This window comes from Oncorhynchus mykiss, chromosome 21 (assembly GCF_013265735.2).
Source record: "Oncorhynchus mykiss isolate Arlee chromosome 21, USDA_OmykA_1.1, whole genome shotgun sequence".
Lineage (NCBI taxonomy): Eukaryota > Metazoa > Chordata > Actinopteri > Salmoniformes > Salmonidae > Oncorhynchus > Oncorhynchus mykiss.
In genome coordinates, this window is record NC_048585.1 from 15,422,072 (window position 1) to 15,447,901 (window position 25,830).

A 25,830-nucleotide genomic window follows, 5' to 3' on the forward strand; every position below is an offset into this window, starting at 1 on the left:
ATGATTCATTTTTCTATTACAGCAATGAGCGTGTGAAATGAGCTATATAATCAATAGCGTAGGTTTGTAAACAGGGCCCGTTCTCCGGGGAGCGTGTTGTGCATGTGTGTGTGTGTGCGCTGGTTGTGAGAGAATCTGTTGGCTGTCAAGGCAATGCAGGGATGACGCTGGTCTTGCTATATGTTTACAAGGGCTATTTACAGCAAATAAAGCCATAACTCTCTAAAATGAGGGTGGCTTTCTCAGACACAACATCATAAAGGAAATAAGGGGACAGTGAAATATAAGAAGGCCCTGTAGGAAGATCAATTTCAGTTTAACCTAATCATATAGTCGTGATCATCACAATGATATGGTGGAAGTGAAACCCCTCATTTCTCAGGTCTCTGAGGGGCTAGCGCGTGTGTGTATGTTCGTTCATGTGTGTCTAAGAATAATCAATCATTTGGCGGGGGCTTATATTTGTCCTGTTACACATTTGTATTAGTGTGTAATGCAAATGCTCTTATTGCGTGTGTGTGTGTGTGTGTGTGTAAGGGGTCACACAGGTCAGACGGCTCTATAGACTTCAGTTCACGGCTATGCTCACACACCCGAGACATGTGTCACCGCTCCAGTCGTGACCTGTCAATTACCACATATGGATGTGTGTGTGTGTGTGTGTGTTTAACCAATGATGGAAGGGAGCAATATTTCATATGAAAGAAGTGTCATTTCTATGCATTCAAGCTAGAATACAAAAATACATGACTGGTTCCTGCTAAACTGCCCAATTAACAGTGCAGCCATTTAAATTCTAACCTCCTGTACCTCTTCCTGTCCTCAGAAGAGTATTAACAGCACTGCAAGACATTTGCTAGTAGTTTCAACAGAAGTTATATGAAGGGCACAGCTCCAAGATCCAGACAAAATGTGAATATCATCTGCAGATGAAAAGCTAAAAAGTGGTAAAACTGGGAAATGTTGAAATGTAGCCGACGGGTCATGTTTCAGTGGAGTACGGTATAGCATTAGAACAAGATGTATTACAGATACTAAGATAATACTATATAGTCCTCATGTTTCAGTGGAGTACGGTATAGCATTAGAACAAGATGTTTTACAGATACTAAGATAATACTATATAGTCCTCATGTTTCAGTGGAGTACGGTATAGCATTAGGATGCCCAGCAGAACAAGATGTTTTACAGATACTAAGATAATACTATATAGTCCTCATGTTTCAGTGGAGTACGGTATAGCATCAGAACAAGATGTTTTACAGATACTAAGATAATACTATATAGTCCTCATGTTTCAGTGGAGTACGGTATAGCATTAGAACAAGATGTATTACAGATACTAAGATAATACTATATAGTCCTCATGTTTCAGTGGAGTACGGTATAGCATTAGAACAAGATGTTTTACAGATACTAAGATAATACTATATAGTCCTCATGTTTCAGTGGAGTACGGTATAGCATTAGAGCAAGATGTTTTACAGATACTAAGATAATACTATATAGTCCTCATGTTTCAGTGGAGTACGGTATAGCATTAGAACAAGATGTTTTACAGATACTAAGATAATACTATATAGTCCTCATGTTTCAGTGGAGTACGGTATAGCATTAGAACAAGATGTTTTACAGATACTAAGATAATACTATATAGTCCTCATGTTTCAGTGGAGTACGGTATAGCATCAGAACAAGATGTTTTACAGATACTAAGATAATACTATATAGTCCTCATGTTTCAGTGGAGTACGGTATAGCATTAGGATGCCCAGCAGAACAAGATGTTTTACAGATACTAAGATAATACTATATAGTCCTCATGTTTCAGTGGAGTACGGTATAGCATCAGAACAAGATGTTTTACAGATACTAAGATAATACTATATAGTCCTCATGTTTCAGTGGAGTACGGTATAGCATCAGAACAAGATGTTTTACAGATACTAAGATAATACTATATAGTCCTCATGTTTCAGTGGAGTACGGTATAGCATTAGAACAAGATGTTTTACAGATACTAAGATAATACTATATAGTCCTCATGTTTCAGTGGAGTACGGTATAGCATTAGAACAAGATGTATTACAGATACTAAGATAATACTATATAGTCCTCATGTTTCAGTGGAGTACGGTATAGCATCAGAACAAGATGTTTTACAGATACTAAGATAATACTATATAGTCCTCATGTTTCAGTGGAGTACGGTATAGCATTAGAGCAAGATGTTTTACAGATACTAAGATAATACTATATAGTCCTCATGTTTCAGTGGAGTACGGTATAGCATTAGAACAATATGTTTTACAGATACTAAGATAATACTATATAGTCCTCATGTTTCAGTGGAGTACGGTATAGCATCAGAACAAGATGTTTTACAGATACTAAGATAATACTATATAGTCCTCATGTTTCAGTGGAGTACGGTATAGCATCAGAACAAGATGTTTTACAGATACTAAGATAATACTATATAGTCCTCATGTTTCAGTGGAGTACGGTATAGCATTAGAACAAGATGTTTTACAGATACTAAGATAATACTATATAGTCCTCATGTTTCAGTGGAGTACGGTATAGCATTAGAACAAGATGTTTTACAGATACTAAGATAATACTATATAGTCCTCATGTTTCAGTGGAGTACGGTATAGCATTAGAACAAGATGTTTTACAGATACTAAGATAATACTATATAGTCCTCATGTTTCAGTGGAGTACGGTATAGCATTAGAACAAGATGTTTTACAGATACTAAGATAATACTATATAGTCCTCATGTTTCAGTGGAATACGGTATAGCATTAGAACAAGATGTTTTACAGATACTAAGATAATACTATATAGTCCTCATGTTTCAGTGGAGTACGGTATAGCATTAGGATGCCCAGCAGAACAAGATGTTTTACAGATACTAAGATAATACTATATAGTCCTCTGTTTTGGTTATGGGATGGTCCCACCTATGAGGAGCACAGTGATCATCACTCTGGTTACAGAGGGAAATGAGCTGCCATCAGGGACATTACAGTCATCAACCCCTAGCTAGTGGGTGTACAGGCATTTGTTCCAGCCCAGCACTAAAACACGTAATTCACCTAATCAACATCTGGTCTTGATGACTGTGAAAGTCAGTGTTCGTGCTGGGCTGAGACTGGAACAAAACCAATTGACGAAGGGGGGGGGTTGAGAAACGGTTGGAGGGGGTTAGGGACTTACGTAAAGCTGGGTGCGTAGCCTCTCGTCCTCAGCGCTGACCTTCTCTCTCATGACAGCTTGCGTCAGGGTATTATGGGTCGTGGCTCTCTCCAGCTCAAGGATACGACCCACCTCATCCTTCACACTGGCCTGGGCCTCAGCAAAGGATGCAGCATGGACCTTCTCCTCCTCCAGCCTGACAGAGACAGACAGTTAACATTTACAACACTAGACAGACAAAGGACAGATGCACATAAGCATACGCAAGCAGACACGTACACACACACACACGATATACACACAAACCTCAAGTTTATGAAAACTGAAAAGTAGTGTGTGTAATTATTAATTATAATTTTGCTGAGTTTGATAGTCACATTGTTTCTTGTAAGTGAATATCTCAGGAATAGTTAAACGAGTTGTCAGGACTATAATAATTGGTATCACATTAAATAAGAGCTCATCAGGAAATGTCCTCTGTAGTGACCACCCAGATGCCATAACTATGTTATTCACCTAAATGAAACATTAGTTCCATAAATGAGCCTTTTAGCCCATACGTGTCCTCTATGACTTGGACGTTATGGTGAACACTCACTAGTCTTTCCCTCTCATTTTAGTAGATGTACTTTGCCGTAATGATCAGATCACACCATGCAACGAGGGATGTAGCCGACAGTCAGAGAGGGAAAATGGACAGTGTTGATAGGCAGGTGAACTGTCCAAAGGGGTTACAAGGTAAAAGTGGGAGGCGGGATTAGGTTGTCTCCTGTCCTCCTTGCTCCTTGCTCAGAAAAGAAGGCAACTTCATAACATAAAATGTACTGTATATACCATATCAAATAATCAATTGTACTTCCCGAATGTAGTATTTTAGCTGTGACAGAACGTACATGTTTTCTTGTAGATTTGCGTTATTCCACAAAGTTCTATCAGGTGCTGCAGTGAGTGGGAGGGGGCTGTATAACCACGTGACGCAGCTCTACCTCACTCTCCAGTCCAATGAGTCAGAGGGGTTTAGGAACAGGCACATTTTGCCGTTATTCCCCTTTAAATCCACAAGCTGGTCTTGTGGTTTGCCAGCTGGCAGAAAGAGGGCGACATTGAAGACTTGAAAATGACAAAGGGTAAAAAGACAGGTTATGTCAGAAGATGATCAATTGAAGTTTGAAAGCTATGACGCAGTAGGTTTTTCTAACCAAGTCTGGCTTTGCTTTGAAATGCCTCAAAGCCCTAAGTTTGGAGATTAATTTAGACGTGACACTTTCCTGCGGAAACCCCCCCGGACATATTTACATAGGAAGAGTGTAGTGTTATTTTGAGATGGTAAACCTGCACACACTTCCCACCAGGCAGTTGGAACGATGCAACTTTTTGAAGCGTCACTAGGCATTAGATTCTTATAGTTGCCTGGCAACACGTTCATCGCTACACTGCGCTGGTGTGATTGGTGAAGGAAGGTCCCTGAACAGTGAGATCCAAACTGTTCCTCTGTTTAGAATCAAACACGCCAGCCTAATATACAGTGCATTCATAAAGTATTCAGACCCCTTGACTTTTTCCACATTTTGTTAGGTAACAGCCTTATTCTAAAATGTATTACATAGATTTTTTTCCCCCTCATCAATCTACACACAATACCTCATAATGACAAAGTAAAACCTTTTTGGGGGACATTTATGCAAATGTATTCAAAAATAAATCATTTACACAAGTATTCAGACCCTTTAGTCAGTACTTTTTGAAGCACCTTTGGCAGCGATTACAGCCCGAGTCTTCTTGGGTATGACGCTACAAGCTTGGGACATCTGTATTTGGGGAGTTTCTCCCATTCTTCTCTGCAGATCCTCTCAAGCTCTGTCAGGCTGGATGGGGAGCGTTGCTGCACAGATATTTTCAGGGTTCTCCAGAGATGTTCGATCGTGTTCAAGTCCGGGTTCTGGCTGGGCCACTCAAGGACATTCAGAGACTTGTCCTAAAGCCACTCCTGAGTTGTGTTGGCTGTGTGCTTAAGGTCATTGTCCGGTTGGAAGGTGAACCTTTGCCCAAGTCTAAGGTCCTGAGCACTCTGGAGTGGGCTGTCATGTTCCTTTTACTGAGGAGGGGCGTCCGTCTGGCAACTATACCATAAAGGCCTGATTGATGGAGTGCTGCAGAGATGGTTGTCTTTCTGGAAGGTTCTGCCATCTCCACAGAGGAACTCTGGAGCTCGGTCAGAGTGACCATTGGGTTGTTGGTCTCCTCCCTGACCAAGGCCCTTCTCCCCTGATTGCTCAGTTTGGCCGGGCGGCCAGATCTAGGAAGAGTCTTGGTGGTTCCAAACTTCTTCCACTTACGAATGATGGAGGCCCCTGTGTTCTTGGTGACCTTCAATAATGCAGTAATGTATTGGTACCCTTCCCCAGATCTGTTCCTCGACACAATCCTGTCTCGGAGCTCTACGGACAATTCCTTTGACCTCATGGCATGGTCTTTGCTCTGACATGTACAGTCAACTGTGGGACCTTATATAGACAGGTGTGTGCCTTTCCAAATCAAGTTAATTTACCACAGACTCCAATCAAGTTGTAGAAACATCAAGGATGCTCAATGGAAACAGGATGCACCTGAGCTCAATTTCAAGTCTCATACCAAAGGGTCTGAATACTTATATAAATAAGGTATTTCTGTTCCAATACATTTGCAAAAAAATGTTAATACGGTTTTCACTTTGTCATTATGGGGGATTGTGTGTAGATTGATTACATAATTTTTTCTCATCCATTTCAGAATAAGGCTGTAACGTAACAAAATGTGGAATAAAGGGTCTGAATACTTTCAGAAGGCACTGGAAGTGAAGTAAAGACACACTGAACCACTGAGGAGAAATGTGGGTGTAATTAGCCTACAATACTGTCTGAGGAAATATATCAAATCAACTACGTTGACCTACGCTCTAAAATAGAACTTAAACTATTCTATGGCTGAAACAGTAACAGGAAGGCTAGAAATCACAGCTAGATGGGTGGTCCGATAGTGATCAACCAAAATTAAAATAACATTCCTATGACCACCAGTCCACAACAACCCATCATTAAACTGATAGACGAATCAAACAGTTCATCATCCACCACTAAGACCTTCTATAGGTTGACTGGCCCTGGGTGAAATGGCCCAATATACAGCTGATGTTTGGTCTGCTACCTCTGATGTCAGAGAGCAGAGGGGAGCAGGGGTGACGTGCAATGTTTTTCAGAGTGAAGCAGAGCGAGAGGGGGAAGAAGAGAGAGTCTAGCCATGTCCAGTCTCGCAGTCCACTGAGCTGCACATGTCAGCACTCTCCATCCATCATGGGCTCGCTCTCTCTCTCACACACACACACACACACACAGTAGAATAACATTCCTTTTCAAAAGATAAAAACATTCTGTATTCCATCTCTCCAGTGGAATAGTGAGTGAGCGTGCAGGTCTTCTGTGTGTGTGTTTACATGCCTGTCTGCCCGCGTGTTAGTGTCAGGTGTGTGTGTGCTCTGAGATCATCTATAATGGCCCCTTCCCTCCACCAGGTCCTACAGACCTTTGAAGACACTGAAGGAGCCCAGGGAGTCAGAGGAGATCGGGTTGAAAGCAGCTAAAGGAGCGGCCATTAGCCCTGGCCAACAACAGAGCAACTCAGACAAAAGACAAAAAGTCCACACCGTAACAATGAGAAGTAATGGGAGGGCCTTGCTGAGAAACAGCATCAAAGCAAAACCTTTAAAACCCACGCACACACCCTTAACAAGTGCAAACCCAAGCAAAACGGCTATCGCAGGGCAAGGTGCTATCTATCCACCTCACCTCTATTGCTTTCTGATCATTATTGTCCGTCTAGGGATATTGGACACATTTTTCATTCGCTGTGGAAGACTGGCAAGAGAGAAAGTGTGTGCGTGTGTGTACCTACCAGGGGGAAGGAATCATCTTCCCGGGAATAGGTGGATGCCTTCCCCCCTCCACATGTGGAGATAGAGAGACTATAATCTTTGGTTAAAGAACTGGGAGATTGGCTGTTTGGGGCTGGGTGTGTTTTTTGATGGCTCAGTGGTTTGATACTTGAAATAGGGCGAGGGTGTGTAAAAGAAGGTTATTGAGGGGTATCATCACTTTGGAGAGGACTGCATGTGCTCCTCAGCCACTCCAGAGAGGCACCCAAAACACAACACTCTGCTTTCAGCACGATGAAAGTGACCTTGAATAAGAAGTACTTCACTTTTGGTGACAGAGTAAAAAGTAGGAAAAATAAATTGCCGTCACAAATGTTATGGCGAGTCCTTAACGAGTCCTTAAAAAAAACAATTGACAGATGTTCAGTCAGTCTGAAGGTTGAGGGCATGAACATACAGTAGGTGTTGAGGTTAAGGCCAGGCAAACAGTGATCATGTTAGGTCAACATGTACTAAGGTCACCACTATATGGTAAGGTCAATTAACCCACCCATATTAACCCACTTCTCTGGTTAAAGACACACACCTCTATCAAATAACATATGGGTCAACAAACTGTTGAATTCCAAAATACTGTACGTCAGATCTACTCAAAGACCCCTCCCCCTTAAAATCTCAAAGTCTCCCCGCTCGCAGAGTTGTAGATATGGATTGTGGCAGTCTTGTGTAACGGTGCTGAGGTGTGCCCAGGGCCCAAACCAAACGCCTCTGAACAAAGAGGTTTAAAGGCACCATGCAATTTTAATGTGGGAATAATGTTGTTGAATGCTGGGGATGAATCATTGATGGGTTAGCCCCCCCCCACCCCAACTCCTAGGGGTAAAGGAGGCTATGGGGTGGGGTATAACCAGGTGATGGAGGGTAGAGGCTGGTATAACCAGGTGATGGAGGGTAGAGGCTGGTATAACCAGGTGATGGAGGGTAGAGGCTGGTATAACCAGGTGATGGAGGGTAGAGGCTGGTATAACCAGGTGATGGAGGGTAGAGGCTGGTATAACCAGGTGATGGAGGGTGGAGGCTGGTATAACCAGGTGATGGAGGGTGGAGGCTGGTATAACCAGGTGATGGAGGGTGGAGGCTGGTATAACCAGGTGATGGAAGGGGGAGGGTAGAGGCTGGTATAACCAGGTGATGGAGGGTGGAGGGTAGAGGCTGGTATAACCAGGTGATGGAGGGGGGAGGGTAGAGGCTGGTATAACCAGCTGATGGAGGGGGGAGGGTAGAGGCTGGTATAACCAGGTGATGGAGGGGGGAGGGTAGAGGCTGGTATAACCAGGTGATGGAGGGGGAGGGTAGAGGCTGGTATAACCAGGTGATGGAGGGGGGAGGGTAGAGGCTGGTATAATCAGGTGATGGAGGGGGGAGGGTAGAGGCTGGTATAACCAGGTGATGGAGGGTGGCTCCAGATACCTTATACCTTTCAGTCAGTCAGTGAAGTAGTACCACCTTTCTATAGGAGTTGAGCCCCTCTTACACCTGGCCAATGAGGACGCCTGGTGTGACCTGTACTGTACTAAGTCAGTGAAGTAGTACCACCTTTCTATAGGAGTTGAGCCCCTCTTACACCTGGCCAATGAGGACGCCTGGTGTGACCTGTACTGTACTAAGTCAGTGAAGTAGTACCACCTGTCTATAGGAGTTGAGCCCCTCTTACACCTGGCCAATGAGGATGCCTGGTGTGACCTGCACTGTACTAAGTCAGTGAAGTAGTAACACCTTTCTATAGGAGTGGAGCCCCTCTTACACCTGGCCAATGAGAACGCCTGGTGTGACCTGCACTGTACTAAGTCAGTGAAGTAGTAAAAACCTTTCTATAGGAGTTGAGCCCCTCTTACACCTGGCCAATGAGGCCGCCTGGTGTGACCTGCACTGTACTAAGTCAGTGAAGTAGTAACACCTTTCTATAGGAGTTGAGCCCCTCTTACACCTGGCCAATGAGGCCGCCTGGTGTGACCTGCACTGTACTAAAGCTAAGCTGCTTCTCTGACTATGCAGACAGGAAAAAAGCAAATGTGAATTCTAATTATACCTTTGTTTTCCGCTAAAGAAGCAAACACAAGGTACAAGCAGAAAATGCTATTAATGGACTGTGTTAGCGGGAGAGGGAAATCTTAACTCATTTGTATTGTTGTTTACAGAAATGACAATTAACTTGAGGGGAAAACACACTCCCCAGAGAGAGGCAGACAACATGAGGAAATGTATCAGGTGTGAGGGCATATAGGACCTGTGCTGCCTCATCCTAATGGTGAGCTGCTCTAGAGATTATGTGTAAGTAAAGAAATATATTTACTAGAGTGGACATACCCATTCAAAGTCAACATTCTATGATGAGTGGATTCCATTTCTAGGGTGACGCACTCCATAAGTGCAAGACATTTAATCACACAACCAGCCATGTGTCAAGTCATCCACATGTTGATAAGGCTACTAAGTTAATGGCGTGAATGCATCTCACCTCTGATAAAAGGGTAGTACTGAAAAGAAGGGAGAGAAAAGGCCTAGACAGTTGCTAGTGTGTGATACATCTTCACTTTCGTCTTGGCGTAATGTACCCAGCCGGTAAAACACTGGTATCCCTCTGGGACCGGTTCGTACATAAAACATCCTCCATTCAGACTGCAAAGGCATCCGTTTCCTCCTTAAGTAGTTTTAATAGCGTGCTGCTGGATTTTTTTTTGGGGGGGGGGGGGGGGGGGGGGTGCGTACTGTCTTCCTTAATAAAACAAAATGTTCAGATATATTCCGGAAGATGCACACTGCAGCAGTCTGTTGTTTACCCCTGGCTGAGCACAGGCACAACATCAGGAAGTAGCAGTAGCCACTCTAGCATGGTGGTGGAAAATTAGGTTTATTTTCCCATTTTTGTGGGAGGGAGCAAAGGAAATTAATAGAAGGAGGTGTGAGAGAGAGTGAGTGAGAGGTTCAGTTGGTAGAACATGGCGCTTGCAACGCCAGGGTTGTGGGTTCGATTCCCACAGCGAAACAGCATGAAAAATGTAGGCACTCACTGCTGTCAGTCGGATAAGAGCATAAGCTAAATGACTAAAATGTAAATGGAGAGAGAGAGGAGGAAGCGAACAAAACAGATATGTCCTCAGTCATTAAGAGTGATCTAAAATAGAGAAAGAAGTCCAAATGTCAAACTGGTTAAAGAGGAGAGACAGATGCTGGGAGAAGGTTAATGCTATCGCTGTATTATCAAGGAACAGTGGGAATATGAACCTCTGCCGTAGCAACACGCACCAATTACTAGCCAAACAAGGAGAGGGAGCCTAGCCAACAGGGTCATGGTAGAACAATTATTTGTATTTATTATGGATCCCCATTAGCTGTGCCAGCAGCTACTCTTCCTGGGGTCCAGCAAAATTAAGGCAGTTTACATTATTTGAAAACAATACTTTCACAGATTTCACAACACACTGTGTGCCCTCAGGACCCTTCTTCACCACTACCACATATCTACAGTACAAAATGTGTACATAGTGCGGCAGGTAGCCTAGTGGTTAGAGCGCTGTGCCAGTAACCGAAAGGCTGCTGGATCGAATCCCAGAGCTGACAAGGTAAAAATCTGTCGTTCTGCCCGACAAGGCACTGTTCCCCGGAAGGCCGTCATTGTAAATAGGAATTGGCTCTTAACTGACTTGCCTTGTTAAATATATATATTTTTAATGTTATCGTGCGTGTGTGTGTACACATGCATGTGTCTGTGGCTATGTTTGTGTTGCTTCACAGTCTCCGCTGTTCCATAAGGTGTGTTTTTATTTGAGGGGAAGTTCTGCTTTCTGAAGTTCCTCATGTGGCGTCTGTGATAGTGAAGTGTGTATGTACTAACACTAGAACCGCTGGGCCTCCTCTTCAAGCTAGTGAGTAGTCATTCTGACTGCAACATTCTAACACTAATTAATACATTTCATAAAGGCGATCACAAAAATGTTAATTTGGTTGTGTTTATGATGGTCTCAGGTAACATGAGAACAAAAGCATTTTCATTAGTTTATGTTGCTGTAGACTATATGTAAAACATGTCAATAATAAAACAAAAAATAATGAATCAAGGGTTCAATCAATTGTATTTTTGGAGGCTGTGTTACAACTATTAAACAGAAAGCATGTGTGCTGGATAGGGTTTCACATTTTGGGGAATAATCAGGAGGTGGAAACTTTCCGTGGGAATTAACGGGAATATATGCAAATTAATATTAATACCATTTAAAATGTTGATGTTTTTTTGCATTGTATATATTTACCATATCATATGGAGACAGAAACACAAACATTTAACCTTATCATAAGTAGACATAAAGCCCTTGCTTGGAAGTGTACTTCGCCAGACTGCCAAGAACCTTGCCCTCATCCAGGCCAAGGTGGCGAGACACGGTATTGATGACACCATAGGCGTTGTTGATCTCTGCACCAGACAGGATGCTCTTGCCAGCATACTTGGGGTCCAACATGTACGCTGTGGCGTTTATGGGCTTCAGGCAGAAGTCTTCACACTTTTTGATGTATTTCAGAACAGCAGTTTCCTCTGCTTGGAGCAACAGTGAAGTGGGCAGGGCAGTATGGATTTCTTCTCTGACATCTGCAAGCAGAGTCTGAACATCAGACAGGATGGCATTGTCTCCCTCAATCTGTGCAATGGCTACTGCAATAGGTTTCAGGCTGTTTAACACACTCTCCCAAAATACATTGTGCAGGAAGATCCTCTTGATGGGGCTTGTCCATGTCAGCAGACTGTGATATGGCTATTTCTTGGAGACACGCCTTCCCCTCCAGGAGACTGTCAAACATGATGACAACACCACCCCAACGGTTGTTGCTGGGCAGATCCAATGTGGTGCTCTTATTCTTCTCACTTTGCTTGGTGAGGTAGATTGCTGCTATAATTACAATTTCCTTGGCTCTCTTGTCGAGTGTATACATTGTTTTCAGTGCCATGATGTCCTTGAGGAGCAGATTCAATGCATGAGCAGCACAGCCAATGGGTGTGATGTGAGGGTTGGACTCCTCCACTTTAGACCAAGCAGCCTTCATGTTCGCAGCATTGTCTGTCACCAGTGCAAATACCGACTGTGGTCCGAGGTCATTGATGACTGCCTTCGGCTCATCTACAATGTAGAGACCGGTGTGTCCATTGTCCCTTGTGTCTATGCTCTTGTAGAATACTGGTTTGAGGGGTGGAGATGATGTAGTTCATTATTCCTTTCCCACGAACATTCGACCACCCATCAGAGATGATTGCAATACAGTCTGCTTTCTCTATGATTTACTTGAACTCTGTTGAACTCTGCACCCAGCAAATGAGTAGAAGCATGTCTGGTTGGAGGGGTGTATGCTGGGCGAAGAACATTCAGCAATCTCTTCCAATACACATTTCCTGTGAGAATCAGAGGTGAACCAGTTCCATACACAGCTCGAGCAAGACATTCATCAGCATTTCTCTGGCTACGTTCCTCCATTGAGTCAAAAAAACGTCTGATTCCAGGAGGACCATGAGCTGTTGCTGTCGATAAGGTGTCTGATTCCAGGAGGACCATGAGCTGTTGCTGTCGATAAGGTGTCTGATTCCAGGAGGACCATGAGCTGTTGCTATCGATAAGGTGTCTGATTCCAGGAGGACCAGGAGCTGTTGCTATCAATAAGGTGTCCGATTCATCATTTTCACCTCGAATAGAAGTAGAGGGACTTTTGTCAGAGGTTGCTTGTTGTGAGCACTGAGGGAACTTTATGCACTTGGCCAGATGATTCTGCATCTTTGTTGCATTCTTCACATATGATTTGGCACAGTACTTGCAAATGTACACAGCTTTTCCTTCTACATTAGCTGCAGTGAAACGTCTCCACACATCAGATAGTGCCCGTGGCGTTTCCCTGTAAAGATTAGAAGGAAAAACATTTGTAAAAAAATAAATAATAATAATAATAATAATAATAATAATAATAATATAATTCCATGTACAGATAAATAGTTAAGCAGTTAGATTAAACATTACACCTAACCCTAAACCTAACCCCTAACTCTAATTCTAACCCTACCTGCCGCGGGCAGGTGGCCAAGAGGTTAGAGCGTTGGGCCAGTTACTGAAAGGATGCTGGATCGAATCCCCGAGCTGACATGGTAAAAATATGTCGTTCTGCCCCTGAACAAGGCACTGTTCCTCGGCCGTCATTATAAATAAGAATTTGTTCTTAGTTGACTTGCCTAGTTAAATAAAATGTAAAATTAAAACAAACTCCTTTGTAAGAAATGTTTTTCAAATTAAACGTATGGAAACAGGTGAATAAAACACTCAGCAGGCTCAAGCAAGCTAAAACCCACCTGGTAGCAAAAACTAACTAGCAGAAACTGTTAGCAAGTTAGAAATTATTTAAACACACTTCGCTGTAGGCTACTATTTACCAGTTAACAAAAAATGATGTCATAAAATATATTCACCCCACCCAGTATTGTAATCAAAACTTACCAGAAAGCATGTAGTCCTTCGCTCAGACAGTGTAGTACTGTGGGCTCAATAGCATCTTATTAGTGTGCAAGATCTTGAGAATCAGCTGCACATGTGATGGAAGAGTGCACTGCACATGTGATGGAAGAATGCACTGTGCATACAGAGGGCTGCAATTCCATTGAATTGGGAATAGTTTTACCAAAATATGCCACAAGACCTAGAATTGCCTTGTGTATCCCACAAAAAAAGGTTCACTGTTATAAGCTAACTTTTTTGATGAATTTAAGCAAAAAATTCCCCAAATTCCCAGGCTTAACTTTCCATGGAAAATTTTGGGAAAAATTCTAGAAATGTACCGGAAAGTTGCCGAACCTTTGCAACCCTAGTGCTGGAACACCCTAACAGATCATTTTTACAAGGGCAAAAGAAAAATACCCCAACTACCAAGATGCACAGTCAACAAGACCAACGGTCAAATGATGAAAACATCAGTAGCCACATTATAAAGCACAAATTCGACAATTTGAACATCTTGGCCATGTTCTGTTATAATCTCCACCCGGCACAGCCAGAAGAGGACTGGCCACCCCACATAGCCTGGTTCCTCTCTAGGTTTCTTCCTAGGTTTTGGCCTTTCTAGGGAGTTTTTCCTAGCCACCGTGCTTCTACACCTGCATTGCTTGCTGTTTGGGGTTTTAGGCTGGGTTTTTGTACAATACTTTGAGATATTAGCTGATGTACGAAGAGCTATATAAATAAATTGGATTTGATATTACAATGAATAGAAGGGTCGATTTGACAGCAGTCAAAAACAGTAAATTATTGTCAGCTTGTGCTTACATGGTGTGCATCTTCACGTAACGGCATCAGTTGGAGCGTGTCCATGTCACAAAGAAGGAACGCTGGTAAGTGTGTGTTGCTGAGATGTAGGGCCTGCTCTCTCAGTGATGACATGTTATGCTGCTAATCGGCCCGTAGCATTGTCACTAGCTTGTTCTATCATTTCCTCTCTCCTGTCTCACCGTTTCATTTGGTGGAGGCGCAGGCACCTGCTCAGCGCGTACCGTTACGGCTGAGGATCAGAATAATCAGCAGAGATGCCAGGATATGCATTTCTTCCCCACCATCCGAGTCGTTTTCATTCAGATCTCGTAGCAGAGCTAACGCAGCATGTACATCCCATTCGTCTTGGTCTTCTTGCCATTGTAAGTTATGGATGCTCACACTGTGTACTACAAGTCGACTGATAAAACTGCTTGGATTCAGTGGACTGATAGAGTACATACCATATAGAGATTATAATTAGAATAGATCAATACAATGGCCCGCCCTGTTCTTCATTCATAACGGGTGATGACCTAGGCCTAATGATGCATCCTCTTCCTCATCAACTCAACCTTTCTCCCTCATCATACTTCTCCTTCATTTATTTAATCTGTTGTTGTATCTGTGAAATTAGTGTGGGTATAGTTTAACCGGTTCAGTTTCGTGGAAATCAGCATGATTATCAACGGACCACAGCACCTTCAATTCAACTGTCGTGAGGGGCAACGGATGACATTCCCTCCTAAAACTGATTAATATTAACATTCTAAGAATGACTGTGTGATAGACTTATTTAGGAAAAGTCAAGACGGAGGGGGTCAGGACGTTAAAAATGGCAGAATAATAAACTCAGCAACAAAAGAAACATCCTCTCACTGTCAACTGCATTTATTTTCAGCAAACTTAACATGTGTAAATATTTCTATGAACATAAAATTCAACAGACATAAACTGAACAAGTTCCACAGACATGTGACTAACAGAAATTGAATAATGTGTCCTTGAACAAAGGGGGGGTGAACATCAAAACTAACGGTCAGTATCTGGTGTGGCCACCAGCTGCATTAAGTACTGCAGTGCATCTCCTCCTCATGGACTGCACCAGATTTACCCGTTCTTGCTGTTAGATGTTACCCCACTCTTCCACCAAGGCACCTGCAAGTTCACGGACATTTATTTCTGGGGGGGGGGGGACAGGTCCCAGACGTGCTCAATGGGATTGATCTGAGCTCTTCGCTGGCCATGGCAGAACACTGACATTCCTTTCTTGCAGGAAATCCCACACAGAACGAGCAGTATGGCTGGTGGCATTGTCATGCTGGAGGCCATGTCAGGATGAATCTGCAGGAAGGGTACCACATGAGGGAGGAGGATGTCTTCCCAGTAACGCACAGCATTGAGATTTCCTGCAATGACAACAAGCTCAGTCCGATGATGCTGTGACACACCGCCCAAGACCATGACGGACCCTCCACCTCGATCCCCCTTCAGAGTACAGGCCTCGGTGTAACGTTCATTCCTTCGACGATAAACGCAAATCCAACCATCACCCCATGTAAGACAAAACTGCGACTCGTCAGTGAAGAGCACTTTTTGCCAGTCCTGTCTGGTCCAGCGACGGTGGGTTTGTGCCCATAGGCAACATTGTTGCCGGTGATGTCTGGTGAGGACCTGCCTTACAACAGGCCTACAAGCCCTCAATCCAGCCTCTCTCAGCCTATTGCGGACAGTCTGAGCACTGATGGAGGGATTGTGCGTTCCTGGTGTAACTCGGGCAGTTGTTGTTGCCATCCTGTACCTGTCCCGCAGGGGTGATGTTCGGATGTACCGATCCTGTGCAGGTTTTGTTACAGCTGTCCGTCCTGTCTCCCTGTAGCGCGGTATTAGGTGTTATCACAGTATGGACATTACAATTTATTGCCCTGGACATATCTGCAGTCCTCATGCCTCCTTGCAGCATGCCTAAAGCAAGTTCATGCAGATGAGCAGGGACCCTGGGCATCTTTCTTTTGGTGTTCTTCAGAGTGAGTAGAAAGGTCTCTTTAGTGTCCTAAGTTTTCATAACTGTGACCTTAATTGCCTACCGTCTGTAAGCTGTTAGTGCCTTAAAGACTGTTCCACAGGTGCATGTTCATTAATTGGTTATGGTTCATTGAACAAGCATGGGAAACAGTGTTTAAAATCTTTACAATGAAGATCTGTGAAGTTATTTGGATTTTTACTTATTATCTTTAAAAAGACAGGGTCCTGAAAAAGGGACGTTTCTTTTTTTGATGACCTTACATCTGCAACCCACTCACCAGCTTTCATTGTTTATGTAACATGGACATGCCCCAACTGATGCCAATGCCTGGAGACTCATACCATGTAAGCACGAGCTGACAATAATTGACTATTTGATTGCTGTCATATCGACACTTATATTCACTATAATGCCATTGATTAAGCAGTCCAAATGACTGCTCTAGTGGTTCTGGTGTTAAACACAGTGGCACTCAGAGACACCTACTGCCACATTCACCACACATCACAGTGACACCTGGACTCACCACTGTGTCCCACTTAATTCAACGCAGGCATGCCCGGTGGTGACAGGAACAACCTGAGAAGTGAGACCTGTGTCTGTCTGTCCCTGTCTGAGTATCAGTCTGAGTGGCATCCATGCTGAGCCTCTTTTTTTCTCCCACAGTGCTTAGGGGCCACCACAGGTCAACCCCAATCAGAGGGCACAGCAGTAAGCAGTGAGGGACAGAGAGAAGAGCTGTGTGGTATTTGAAAGGAAGAGGAGAGTAGAGGTAAATAGAGAGGCTAGGAGGTCGAGAGAGAGAAGAGGTAAATATAGAGGATAGAGGTCAAGAGGGAGAGAGAAGAGGAGAGGTAAATATAGAGAGGTCAAGAGAGAATAGAAGAGGTAAATAGAGGATAAAAGTCAAGAGAGAGAAAGAGAATATGAGGTCGAGAGCGAGAAGAGTACTGCATTTTTCTTTCACTCTGGTGCCTTTCTGCTCTGACGCCTCTCAGAGGAGTCTTCAGAAAATCTGCTCCCTGCAGCCACCCCGCCTTAAATAAGAGAGGGCCGCCCGCAAATTAACACTCCACACATATTCTGTGTGTGTATTTGCGTGTGAGAATGAGAGAGGGACTTGAGAGTGTGTGTGTGTGTGTGTGTGTGTGTGTGTGTGTGTGTGTGTGTGTGTGAGAGATATTCCTGAAGCCCATTTTGGGGGTTATCCTGTATTGGTTGTGTGTTCTAACAGAGGTTGTAAGCAGTAGCAGCAGTTTCACTGCAGATCTCTACATTTAATGAAGCATGGCACCAACTGGCCAGCTTAGTTGTAACACCAAACACACACTAGGCTTGGGCGATATACCGTATACAGTGGTATTTCTTTCTAAATAATGACGGCATGATCTTCAATACAGTATATTTTGGTTGTTGTTGAGGCGACTCACAGGGGCTGTGGGGGTGCGTGCTACGCTGCTTATTTAAATTCAGGTTCAATTAAAAAAATGAACTAGACAAGTCAGTTAAGAACAACGACTTATGACGGCCTACCCCGGCTAAACCTGAACAGCGCTGGGCCAATTGTGTGCCGCCCTATGGGACTCCCAATCACAGACGGATGTGATACAGCCTGGATTCGAACCAGGGACTGTAGTGACGCCTCTTGCACTGAGACGCAGTTCCTTATACTTAACTTAGTGGTGCAGCGGTCTAACTATAAGAAATCTTAGAGGTGTCAAATAAATGGTGTCCAGCTCAGGACTCCAGCTATGGATTTAGTTTGCTAACTTGCTAGCTAAGTGGCTAGATGTCAACATCAAGCTTCTTGGTTACAGCAGACATTCAATCCCCTTCTGGATCAAGATCCCTGTTGCCTAAATTGTTTTGTGCACATCCGGTAATACTGCATACCCTGGTGTGGTATGAACATCTGGATAACACACACACACACCAGGAATGATCGAGGAGGGAATGAGTGAACTACTGCAAAGTGAGACCCAGGTAAATTCACAGGTCACTAAATGCCTGTGACAGCTTCACACTATGGGTTTCATTCATAACTCCACACCTTGACTCTGTCAGTTTTTACTACAGTCAACACTACCAGTTAAGTTTAAAACAATCCAATCTTAGGCTAGCTGGTCATGACACCTCTATTCCAGCACAGGTTCCTGATCACAAGTCATCTGCTAAACACCATCGTAGTTCCATTACCTTTGATGGCGAAGCTGCAAAAGAGCCTTCTGTGCCGACATCTTTCAATTAAAAGATAATGGTGGACCTTGTCCCCAAAAAATTCTAATGAATAGAAAACAGAAGAAAAAAAAGACAGACATGACATATTAAAGATGAAAAATTAGCAGAGAAGGAAGATATCCTGGAGAGGAGAGAAGGCCAATGCCTCAGAGTAGAGTCAGTCTACTGTACCATTCACCTACCAACTCAAAGACCTTACAGAGTAGAGTTAACCTACCATTCACCTACCAACTCAAAGACCTTAAATGCAGACCAAACCAGCTCTGCGCGTGCGTCTGCGTGTGCCACCGCGCATGTGTTAATTTTGTCTATCCCCACCAGACACCTTCAGGATACGCAAGTTAAGAAACCAACCATATCAATTCGGGGAGAGGTCGAAACACACATGAAACATTCATGGACATTTAGCTAGGTTGCTGTTGCTAGATAATGTGTCCTGGGAGATAAACATTGGCTTGTTATTTTATCTAAAATGCACATGGTGCTTTTGTGTTTTTGCTGGATCTTTGAAGAAGTCTGACCCATGTTGAGTCACACAATCATGTGTTCTCTACTCTGACAATTATCCACAGATAAAAAGGGGAAACCTAGTTAATCTCCTCATTAATTCTTCTTATATGGATTTTATATGGTGTTTGGCAACCAACTTTAAGGTGCATTACCACCGCCAAATGGACTGAGTGTGGACCTCCATCTTTCATGTATATATGCTCCTAAAAACCAATGAGGAGATGGGAGAGGCGGGACTTGCAGCGTGTCACACGTCCAAAATAGAACCAAGTTCTATTTTAGTGCCTGGCTACGCAGGCGCTCGTTGGCACTCGCAGACAATTAGGATGAAATGATTGAGTAACGTGTAAATGTATTTTGCAATGCAGGCGGTGTGGTCAGCATGTTAGGCCCATCTGTTAACAGCTACAGTTGCTGAAAATCCACATCCAACATCCTGGAGACACTCTGTTCCAAACTGTATGCTGGCCATGTGTGTCAACCACCTCTTCCCCCTCCACCATTTTGAAAAGTGAACATTCACACAATGTCTTCAGGCCTAAACATGAGTGAGTCACACGGCAAAGGGAGTTAAACATCTTATAGTGGATTATCTTCTCCAAGTCTCACTCCCAAGACTCGTTGGCTCTACTAAAGCCAAATGAAAACACAAACATCATAAAAAACATCAGAGAGGAGAGAACTTGGTGGGGATAAGACATTAAGGGAAATATTGATTCTGTCCATCCAAGCAGCACAGCATCATGGTCAATAAAGCCCCGTACTTTCCTTTAATGGTGTTGCTTCCCAAATGGCACCCTATTCTCTATATAGTGCACTAAATGTTACCAGAACCCTATGGGCACTGGTCAAAAGTAGTGCACTATATACGGAATAGGGTGCCATTTGGGACTCAAGCCTGGGAGATGCGACAGGCACTACCTCTTCCAAACCCTGTTGCTTCAGCCAACAATGCCATATAAACCAAGACAGATGCTCGTTCTAAATTCTATTTTATGATGGCTGACAGGAAATACATTTCTTTATCAATAGCAATTTGTCCAGGTTAGTGCCTGACTGGAAAGACCAGCCAGATCAACAACGATGACCCGTAAAGCTGTTTTACTAATGATTACACCACGGTATTAAGAGGGACACACACACACACACACACACACACCATTGGAGAGCATGCATGCTGGCAAACAGCTTCCAGATGATTGCTTTTTAATTTTGAATGACTGTTGTTCATAAAAAATAACAAAAAGCACCTGAAACAGTGAAGAGGTCAACCAAATAAGTGGAGGACTTGAGGCAGTCTGAGCCCACAGCGACATCACCATCATCATGAACAGAATTCATTGCAGGCCACAATTTACACTCAAATTGGTACAGTAGGTTTACTTCTCTGAATAGAGGTCCATACGCAACACACATTTAGGTCAATAAAAGACAAAACAACTCAAAAACTAAACAATGATCTTTGTTCCTGTGAATAGCCTCCCTTAAACATACCTCAAAAAACCTTAATAGCCATAGTCTAATGCTAGCGCCTCCCATTCACTCTTTTGGGGCATTTCCCATCCATACTGTAATAGCAGCTACATTAAGCGCTAGGCTAAACGACTTAGTCATTCACTGGTAAGTCTTTGGAGCCCATCCAGTACCATTAGAGGAGAATGATGTGTTTATCAGACTTGATGGGACATGCACCTGCTCTATTGTGGCGAAGAGGGGAGGAAAAGGGAGTTTCACACCCCAAATGGCACCCTATTTCCTACATAGTGCACTACTTTTGACCAGAGTGCAATAGCTACACCTGTGGGCCCTGGTCAAAAGTAGTGCACTATATAGTGAATAGGGAGCCATTTGGGATGCAGGCGAGAAGTGGGGAAGGCACTGGGAAGGAAGTCACGATGCCTCATCAAGGCTGGCTAATAGATCACCCACTCAGCACCCAGGAAATTACATCTCGATGGCGCCCTCTCCCAGGCATGATTAATTGAGCCCCAAAAAAGGAGTTAAGGGGGACGAAATAAACGCTGATGTGCTTCGGAAGATAAATAGATTGAACATGTGGGAGAAGGGATGAATCTGACCTTTTTTACTATTAATGGAACACAGAACTGGCAGGGAGTTTCTGCAGAAGTGTGCTTTCTCTCCCATTCTTCTGGAATCAGGAAACTATATAGTACATTCAGAAAGTATTCACACCCAATGACTTTTTCCACAGTGTGTTGTGTTCCAAAGTGAGATTAAAATGGATTTAATTGCCATTTGTCGTCAAAGAAAAATTCTCACATTTGTATAAAATAATAATAATTATATGAAAAGTAAAACACTAATGTACTGCATCTTGATTATATAAGTACTCAACCATGTTCAAATCACCTTTGGCAGCGATTACAGCTGTGAGTCTTTCTGGGCAAGTCTAAGAGCATTACACACTTGGAATGTGCAACATTTTCCCATTATAATTTTCTAAATTCTTCAAGCTCTGTCAAATTGGGAAAAAAAAGTAAAAAACAAACTCAGCCAATCAGGAACATTCACTGTCTTCTTGGTAAGCAACGTCAGTGCAGATTTGGCCTTGTGTTTCAGGTTATTGTCCTGCTGAAAGGTGAATTAATCTCCCAGTGTCTGGTGGAAAACAGACTGAACTAAGTTACGTTTTTTTTTTATCCTGAAAAACTCTCCAGTCCTAAAAGATTAAAAAATAATACCCATAACATGATGCAGCCACCACTATGCTTGAAAATATGGAGAGTGGTACTCAGTAATGTGCTATATTAGATTTGCCTCAAACATTACACTTTCTATTCAGGAAAACTGAATTGCTTTGCCACAGTTTTTGCAGTATTACTTCAGATGCATGTTTTGGAATATTTTTATTCTGTACAGGCTTCCTTCTTTTCACTCTGTCAATAAGGTTTGTCTTGTGGAGTAACTACAATGTTGTTGATCCATCCCCAGTCTTAATCACAACCATTAAACTTTGCAAATGTTTTAAAGTCACCATTGGCGTCATGGTAAAATCCCGGAGCGGTTTCCTTTCTGAGTTAGGAAGGAGTCTATCTTTGTAGTGACTGTGTGTATTGATACACCATCCAAAGTGTAATTAATAACTTCACCATGCTCAAAGGGATATTCAATGTCTAATTTGCTTATTTTTACCCCTCTACCAACAGGTGCCCTTCTTTGCAAGTCATTGGAAAACCTCCCTGGTCTTTGTGGCTGAATGTGTGTTTGAAATTCACTGCTCGACTGAGGGACCTTGGAGATAATTGTATGTGTGGGGTACAGAGATGAGGTAGTCTATTAGAAATCATGTATTCAATATATATTATTGCACACAGAGTGAGTCCATGCAACTTATGAGGTGAATTGTTAAGCAAATGTTTCCTACTGAACGTATTTAGGCCTGCCATAACAAAGGTGTTGAATACTTAGACACAAGACATGTCAGCTTTTCATTTCTTATTCCATTTGTAAAATTCTCGAAAAACATCATTCCAATTTGAAATGGGGTATTGGGTGTAGGCCAGTGACAACACATCTCAATTTAATCAATTTTAAATTCAGGCTCTAACAACAAAATGTGGAAAAAGTCAGGGGGTGTGAATACTTTCTGAAGGCACTGTGAATAAAGCATGAAATACCCTTGATATATTTTTACACATTTATTTTACTAAGTCAATATGTATTCAATGACAATGTTTTGGCGTCAAACTGGTGGCAGTTGTGAAAAACGTCAATAGTTGGAAGAGTTGCAGTTGTAATTAAAGTATTATTCAAGTATAAATGAGCAAAAAGACGATGCGATTGCCATAGATTTTCTGTTAATGACCACTATTACTGAAGATTCCAGTAACTTTGGTAATTGACGATTGGCTTCACAACCCTTCAAAGAACGCAACAAATCAAAGGACAAATCAGAGAAGTTGAGGGTGTGGCTCAGTCCCATAGAGGTTAATGGAAGGGCTATGGTCAGGGGTGGGGCTTAGACAGGATACATTCCAACACCTACTGCATTGTTTTGAATGAGGCTGTTCGAGGACAGTTACTGTACTACAGTGGACAGGTAAGGCTGATGTGGTGGTGTTTAACCATGGTGGTTCATAGGGACGTGTGTGTGTCTCACCATGCTTGCAGCTCGTGCTCAGCCTTCGCCCTCTCCTTCAACAGGCCTTTCTGCAGATCCTCTGTGATCTTCTTCCTCAGCTCCTCTTCATCAACTATAGGAGAGGGACAGACAGATAGGCCAGGGTGAGGCACTCAAATCAAATTCAAATTGTATTTTATTTGTCACATACACATGGTTAGCAGATGTTAATGCGAGTGTATCGAAATGCTTGTGCTTCTAGTTCCGACAATGCAGTAATAACCAACAAGTAATCTAGCTAACAATTCCAAAACTACTACCTTAGACACAAGTGTAAGGGGATAAAGAATATGTACATAAAGATATATGAATGAGTGATGGTACAGAGCGGCATAGGCAAGATACAGTAGATGGTATTGAGTGCAGTATATAGTGCCAATACAGCCAGAAGAGAGGAGGCCAATACAGCCAGAAGAGAAGAGGCCAGTACAGCCAGAAGAGAGGAGGCCAGTACAGCCAGAAGAGAGGAGGCCAGTACAGCCAGAAGAGAGGAGGCCAGTACAGCCAGAAGAGAGGAGGCCAGTACAGCCAGAAGAGAGGAGGCCAGTACAGCCAGAAGAGAGGACGGCTATACAGCCAGAAGAGAGGAGGGCTATACAGCCAGAAGAGAGGAGGGCTATACAGCCAGAAGAGAGGAGGGCTATACAGCCAGAAGAGAGGAGTGCTATACAGCCAGAAGAGAGGAGTGCTATACAGCCAGAAGAGAGGAGGCCTATACAGCCAGAAGAGAGAAGGGAGGGTTAGATTTGCCACGCACCACCAATCACCTGCGCTATTAAAACCTCATCACACAACCTCCTCACACATTTTTTTATAGCTTTACTTTTCCCCCAATCTCCTTGTATTTATGTTACTGGCGTCATGGCGTGTTTGACCGTGTGTCTTCTTGGTCCTATCTTGGCAGGTAATTAAGCATGAAAGTGAGACGTGGGGCGAGCTAAGAGGCCAAGACGTGCTCTGAAGGCAGAAGTGCCATGCAGTGTGCCGGTGCAGCAGCAACACTGCAGTGCTGGGAGAGAGAGAGTGAGAGAGAGGGGTGTGTGCTTACAGATGACTCAAGTGAGACTGGCGCATTACAGAGAGATGGGATAATCGCCATCGTCAGAGAGCCTGTTATTACCAGGTAGACCCGGTCGCAGTGTAACGGTGAAGGACACACACCGAAATTGGCTGGCTGGCTAACTCTCATTTGCTGAACAAGTGGAACACCTATAATCTCTAACACACTGTAGAGCAGAGCAGGAAAAGCCCTTGGAGACTGTTTGTGACTGGAGCTTGTTACCGCCCAGCTTCTCGTCTGCTGGGTACCCCTCCCTTTGGTCCTGAGAAGGATAGGACCTCAAATAAAAATCCCCTCTAATGGGGGGATAGAGGAAAGAGAGGGAGAGGAACAGACAGGGATAGAAGGATGAGTGTAGGAGGGAGGAAAATGAGGCATGAAGCCTCTCTCCAATTCCCTGATCTGTGGTTCAGTCAGCTTCACTTGAGAGATGTCCTTGGCATGGCGCTTCAGTGTGTGTGTGTGTGTGTGTGTGCATGCGGAGTACCCCCCTCAGTCTCTACTGAGTTAATTAAACTCTCAGGCTAACAGAGCCCAGGCACAAGCAGGTCTCCTTCCCTGTGTTAGCTAAATAGTAATGAGTCAGGTTGACTATTATGCACTAAGACCCCTCCTTGCTTCAGGTGAGTCATTATCTCAGACCACACATTAAAATAGACGAGCATGTTATTGCAGCTCTGTTACAATAATTCTAACGGGGCCTTAAGTCAATGGGAACTTGTATGTTCCCTTTGAGTATCAACGGAGGTGTCTACTGCCTCACCTCCGGTCTTTCCTGTGCCCTCTGCTGATTGTCACATGCATAAAAACAGCGGCTAGAATCCTCCCAAAAGAAAGTGTCAAAAGGAGGGTCTAAGTACCTTATACTGCCACTTCTCATCAAGGCCAAGAAGAGCTTCTTGTTACCGTGACGATGCCCGGGCTCAATACCATATTTCTCTGCGGGCAAGGCATTAATCAAACAGTGGGTTGAGGGTAATGGATGCCGGGGTTAGGAGCCCCTCCATGTATCATCTCTCCGGGACGCTGATATTTGATAAGTGAATTAAAGATACGGATGTTAAAACAGAAAAGGGCTCCACAGGTCCTCTGAAGTCCCAGCCTGCTGAAAGTAAAGTCAATCCTATTTCTCCCGCTCTGTCTAACCACCTGCCTCTCTTTGCATCTCCTTCCCTTTTCTGTCTCTCCTCCCATCTCTTTTCCTTCCTCTCCCTCCAACCTAATTTCAGAGAACAGAATGAGAGTGTAAAGGCGGGTGGACAGAGAACCGTCTGTAGAAACTTGGAGAGAGAATGCAAAGGGAATGTTGTCATGTTGTGCAAAAAACATGCGGCAAAGAGTGTATTCCTCAGTGTTCAGGGCTCTCTAGAGGGTGGTGTGACCTGGCCAACACGTCACTGACCATCTGAAATG

General features: G+C 43.5%; 1 protein-coding gene across 3 annotated transcripts in view; it reads right to left on the reverse strand.

Moving 5' to 3' along the window:
* Nucleotides 1-25,830, reverse strand: part of LOC110500993 (MICOS complex subunit MIC19) — a 107,446-nt gene that overhangs the window by 73,642 nt on the left and 7,974 nt on the right. For all 3 annotated transcript variants that reach the window (XM_036957070.1, XM_036957069.1, XM_036957068.1), the window contains exons 4-5: nucleotides 23,337-23,430; nucleotides 3,226-3,400 (exon numbers count right to left, since the gene is read on the reverse strand). In XM_036957070.1, coding sequence (XP_036812965.1) covers nucleotides 3,226-3,400; nucleotides 23,337-23,430 — 269 coding nt within the window. The remainder of the gene's footprint in view (nucleotides 1-3,225; nucleotides 3,401-23,336; nucleotides 23,431-25,830) is intronic.